General features: G+C 46.6%; 1 protein-coding gene across 1 annotated transcript in view; it reads left to right on the forward strand.

The window, feature by feature from the left end:
* The window catches only part of LOC104546836 (dual specificity mitogen-activated protein kinase kinase 4-like), a gene marked incomplete at its 5' end in the record, with an annotated part of 61,240 nt that overhangs the window by 50,626 nt on the left and 4,614 nt on the right, over positions 1-6,000 (forward strand). Inside the window, 2 exon segments of the mRNA XM_010192330.1 lie at positions 4,704-4,781; positions 5,835-5,983. Coding sequence (XP_010190632.1) covers positions 4,704-4,781; positions 5,835-5,983 — 227 coding nt within the window.

Raw genomic sequence — 6,000 nt, forward strand, 5'->3', positions numbered from 1 at the left:
GTTTTTAGCATAAGAAGCAGCTGGCAGCTTCCATCTTGCATCCATCTATACCTGTGGTTGGAGCAGAGGAAGAGTTTGTACCATGGAGATTTTGTTCTGCTTTTTGTATTGCAAAAATTCAGCTCTTTCTGGTTGTTCTTTGCTCCTGTAACCTTTTATTTTCTTTTACTTTAGGGATGCATTGGCCTAAATAGGAAATAAGAGTTTGTTATGTACATTTTAATGCTGCATAAGCAGTTCTGAATTTGCAGTGCATGTGGGATAAAATACCCTGATCTTATAACCAGTGGAAATCCAGATCTGAGCTTCAAGAATTGGATTTTCCCAGAAATGCTACTCTTTAGCAGTATGAAGCAGTTGGAGACTGCAGGGAGTCGTGTGTGCATCTCTCCTTGTGGAACACCCTGAATTGCTTGCTTAGCTGGGCTTTGGAGGAGAGGGATGTTCAGTGCTGCTCGCTTCTGCTCGTTTTTCATTTGAGATTCTGGTGCTCAGGTAGACACTGAAATGGAGAGAAGCCCCGTGACAGTCTGCACCCTTCTATGATGCATTCACACCCTGCTTCTTCGCACCGTCAGCACATCCAGTGGTGGGTCTCCACCTCAGCCACTTCAGTTCCTCGCTTGCGCTTGGTGTTAGGACACCTGCATGAGCTGGGCTTGTCTGCAGCCCTTATTCTAGGTCCCCAGAGTGTGACCTGCTGACTCTTCCATCATAGATGTTAATTACTCCCTTGTCATCTACATGGAAAATTCCCAGGTTTCTTTCTCCTCTGTATTTAGATGGGATTTATTTTGGTCCATCCTGCTTTCCTTTTAACTGTGCCACCATAGTCTAGGGCCAAGTCCCCATTGTCTCTGCTCTGTCCATAGCAGGCTGCCCCTGCTCTGTCTCACCAGTGCCACCTACCTCACCAGTCCCAGTAACACACAGCCTTTTAGTACTCCATGCCCTGCCCAAAATACCTGCTCTCCATGCAGTCCTGTAATTTGCTGTGCTGCTTGGAAAGTGAGTCCTTCCTCAGTCTGTGAACTGCTCTGCTCTGCTGCTGCACATGCCTGTGGATCTGTGGTGTGGGAGCCCCAGCGCTGGCAAGACCAGCAGTCCCAGAATTCTTGTGGTCCTGTGCTGGCCGGTCCATGCTGGCAACCTCCAGATGTCGTGATGTACCCCCTGCAGCATGCAGGGCAAGGCCAGTCACCACCATTGTCACACACCAGCGTCCATTGCATGGGTGGCATGCCCCATGGTAGTGTGTGTGCGGCTAATGAGACTGTCTCTTGTCACAGGGTCATGCTTGTTCCTGCAAAGTGACTCTGATTTTTATTGTGGGGAGGTCCATGCCAGCTGTGGAATCCATCTTCTGTTACTAAAATGATTATGGCTTGGTGTGGATAGCAGCCATGCCCCTGGTGAGGTGCCTCGCAGTGGGGCAGTGGTCCATAACAGCTTGCAGCAGATGTAGCTTTGAACCAGAGAGCCTAGGAATTATTTGGGTTGGAAGGGACCTTCAAAGATCATCTACTTCAGCTTTCTCTGCTACTCACTGGACCAGGTTTCTCAAAGCCACGTCCAAACTAACCTTGATCACTTCCAGTGGTGGGGCATCCACAACTTCTCTGGGCAACTTGTTCCAGTGTCTCACCACCCTCATCATAAAAAATTTCTTCCTTATGTCCAAGCTAAATCTACCCTATTTCAGTTTAAAGCCATTGCCCCTTGTCCTGTCACTACAGGTCCTGGTAAAAGGTCTTCCTCTGTCTTTCTCGTAAGCCCCCTTTAAGTACTGGAAGGCTCCTATAACGTCTCCTTGGAGCCTTTTCTTCTCTAGGCTGAACAACCCCAGCTCTCTCTGCCTGTCCTCATAGCAGGGGTGTTCTACCCCTTGAATCATTCTGGTGTCCCTCCCCTGGGCCCACTCCAAAAGGTCCATGCCTTTCCTGTACTGGGGACCCCAGAGCTGGATGAAATGCTACAGGTGGGGTCTCACCAGAGTGGAGAAGGTGGGGACAATCACCTCCCTCAGCTTGTGGTGCCTGAGGGACAGAGAATGTATAGCTTGATGTGCTTCACGCCCACTCTTGCAGCTGGCTACTGGAACCAAGAAGGCAGGAGGAGCTGCCAGCATCTGGCAGGAGGGGTTGGAGGCAAGAGGATGCATGAGAGCTCTGCAGAGAGGGAAGACAGGACTGGTGGTGTTGCAGACCTGCAATCAGAGCAGCGCAGTGCTGGGCATGCTGCTGGGCTGAGCAAGTCCGGCTGCTCTGGGGCCTGAGACCCAGGAATGCTGTAGAGGCTGTGCAGGGGCTGTAGGCAAACAAGGCTGTTGAGAAGGGGCAGGTCCTGCCCCTGGCGTTGAGACAGGGCAGGGTAGGTGCAGCATCACTCATGAGCATGATTGATGAGAGTACCTGGAGACTTCTTTTCAGCCTATAACCTCCTGTATGAGGGGACAGAGGAGGTGCTTGCCATGCCACATCTAATGCTGGTCTGTTGTTATTGCCATGTTCTTCTATCCACCTTCCTACTGCTGGCATTTTCCCTTTGCTTTCTCACAAATATTTCCGACTGTTCACAGGAATATATCACTGAGATAATTTTGACATTTTTCGTACCTATTAGGTGATGTTATTGCATGTGTTACTTCTGAGCAGAGGACAGCTTCAATTAATAAGTCTGAGCCCCTCTTATCCTTCCTGAGCTTGCGTGTGAGCCAATGCTCACCCACAGGCTCCTCCTTCTTACTGAAACGTCCAGTAACCTCCTGAAACATCCAAGAACATCCACATCCTGAATGATCACTGCTTATCAACCCATCCTCCTCTCAAATAAGCAAGTGGCAGGGACTGTAAATATGCATTTTTCCATTCAGATCCTCACCCCCCTTGCTGTTTTCACATACTTTTCCCGCTGTCTCAGCTACAAAATAGTGGAGAAATTGTTCCTTCATTTCTGTTCCCTGTATTTAAAGAAATAGATGCTTATATTGACTATTAATTCCTTATCAGCTGATCGCATAGTCTGCTGAGACTGGGTGCAAAGACAATAACCAAAGACAAGGTGTGGGGTTGTGAGCAGTTAGAAGCACAGGTTTACATGCAATATGAATGTGATTGGTTTTGGCTGAGCTACAAGATGAGCATGTGAAGGGCTGATGGTAAGTTTAAGAGAGATGAATTTTAGTAATTTTATTTTTTTGCATGTCCTCTCACTAGAATTATTGAGAAGTGCATCCAAGTCATGAGAGGAATAAATAATACACGAGCTTAAGACGAATGGAAACCATAACCGAAAGATAAGAAAGCAAAGCAAAGGGCAGACCTAAGAGGGTGGGAAAGGCATTGAGTCCGGGGTACGGCCTTTGAAGCCAACCTGTTTCAAAGCAAATACTGTAACTGGAAGTAAGGATGATAGAACGTATTAGTGGCACTGGGAAGGCAACATACCACCTACTGAGGAGTCATGGATAGAAGAATGTTGTGGGAGAAGCCACATGTGGAACCTCTGAAGTTCAGTGGAAACTTCTCCCTTCTCTGTGTGGGTATGTGTGGGTGGTGGCCTGGGCAAGTTTCTGTGTTGGAGAAGATCCTGGTGACTGGGGGAATGGGAGAGTCACAGCTGAGGCAGCCACCTATGAGTGGTGAGCTGCCAAGAGGAGAGCTGGCAGCGTGGCAGAGCGACCAGAAATGCTATAAGGGTTTGGGGGCTGGGAAGTATTGTGGGAACGTAGTAGTCTTCTCATGCCCTGGTCCGCTGGAGGGTTGAGGTTGTACTAAGAGACTTTGTTCATTTTATGGCACTCTTCAGCTGACATCTGCCATGAAATTGTATTAAAATGTAGTTTACAAAGTAAACCATGGCTTTCATAGTATTTTCTGTACCTGAAAATTTAATATTTTATTGCAATTCAGGTCTCTTTATAGTTGTTGTAGTCAAAACTGAATGAGACCCTGTTTCTTTTGACATTTTATTTATTACATTTTTAACAAAAGAGGGCAGGATTGGGGTTCCTCATAAAGATGACATGCAAAGCATAGAGATGTTTTGTGCTGGTCCACCTATCTGGCTAACTTGCTCTTAGGTGCAAATCACCCATCTCTGGGTTGATACTGTTTTCTATTGAAAACGTTTTGGATGTCTGAAGACCTTGTAACGTCCTAGTTGCCTTCAAGGGATGTCCAAAATCCTGTAGAGAAGAGCTGTTCTTAAAAAGCATCGTTTTTAATACCTCCTGAGGTTTGGCAGCCAGGAGACACTTGGGAAGAAGAGATGTGATAGATGTTCCCTGGGTTGCTGGATGAGAAGATGTTTATTCCAGTTCATATGATTACCTAGGGGCAGCTTTGTTGTAAAAGCAGAGAAAGCAAGACTTTGTGTTAAAGAGATCCCTAAGTTTCACAAAACTAAATAAGCAGACAGTAAAAATTATTCAAGCTACTTGTACAAAAGAAAAAAAAAGATTGGACTGTGCTGAAGTGCTGTTTCAGATCACATTTTACACTATACCTCCATAAAATCAGTGTTTGATTCCTTAAGACGTTTCTCTGCTGGGGTTGGATGTCTGCCCTAGAAACAAGTTTGTCTCTAGAGCTGTGCCAGGCTCTGCCCGGTGGGACGACCTTAGAGTTTTTAATAAATTTGCAGATGCTTCTCATCCCTTCCTCCATGACGTAGTGTTTCACTTGTCCTTTTCCCTGTTTCAGCCTGAAAGGATAGATCCCAGCGCATCCAGGCAAGGCTATGATGTCCGCTCAGACGTCTGGAGCTTGGGGATTACATTGGTGAGTGAGTGGAGTTCGAACTCTACTGCGCAGTGCTTTCCTGCTGGATAGCCTTGGTGCTTTGCGGTGTGATGGAGCTGGTTGGTGTCAAACACATGCTTGAAGCAAAGCCCAGCTCTGCTGCTGTGAAGCATTTGCATGTTGTGATTGAAGTGGGCACCTTCTGGCTCAGCAACAATATAAATCCCTTCAAGGCAGATGGCTCTCCTGCATCCCTGAGGATACATTTAGCTGCAGCTATGTTTTGCAGAGAAAGAGATGTGAGCAGGGAAGAGATGTTGGATCATAAATGAATTTTGTCTTCGAAGTCTCAGATGAGGGGGATGGTGAGTGTGGTGGTGCAGAACAGAGCACCCAGCCTGCGTAAATAAGCTTCTCAGAGCCCTGGCATCTGGTGTACTTTGGCTGTGCAAATGACTTCTTTAATCCTGGATCCCAGTTGCTGATTCCTTTGGCTTAACCACAACACTGCTGGTCGCACATATTGATAAACTGAAAAGATCTTCCCCTCTCAAGGTGGTGAAGAGAAAGCAGGACCAATAAGTATGAACCAGTAGCTTTTGTCTTCCCCACTGGTGTTTTAAAATGCTCGTTTTCATTGTCCTGCAAGGAGCAGAGAGTTGGACTTCTGATGATCTTTACGAGTCCCTTCCAACTTGAGATATTCTGTGATTGTGTGATTTTCATTATGCATTTTGTCTAGTGGTTGGTAGGGTGCTTGGGAAGGGATTGGAGGATTTTATTCTCCTACTTTTGAACACTTTAGTAAGAGCATCGTTCATTTTATAGTCAGTGGAGATGAGACATCGTCAACATAAAAGTGTGGCACAGCCAGATTAAATCTGGAGGTGCTCCTATTGTAGACAGCACAACCTGCCGTTGGGTAAAACTTGCCCTCCTCCTCTCTCCTCTGAGCTTTGTATAACGAATGGGATGAAGAATCTCATCTTAGTCTTCCTTTTGGGGGGTTCAGGGTCCTTGCAGACATTTTCTTACTCTGATTGAACTTACCTCTTGTGTAACCTGCCTGGTGCTATTGCTGTTTCTCTGCAGTATGAGCTGGCCACAGGGCGATTCCCCTACCCCAAGTGGAACAGTGTGTTTGACCAGTTGACACAAGTAGTAAAAGGAGACCCACCGCAGCTGAGTAACTCAGAGGAAAGGGAGTTCTCCCCAAGTTTCATCAACTTTGTCAACTTGTGGTAAGTATTTCCTGCTG

Source organism: Mesitornis unicolor, unplaced genomic scaffold, assembly GCF_000695765.1.
Source record: "Mesitornis unicolor isolate BGI_N332 unplaced genomic scaffold, ASM69576v1 scaffold6129, whole genome shotgun sequence".
Taxonomy (NCBI): domain Eukaryota; kingdom Metazoa; phylum Chordata; class Aves; order Mesitornithiformes; family Mesitornithidae; genus Mesitornis; species Mesitornis unicolor.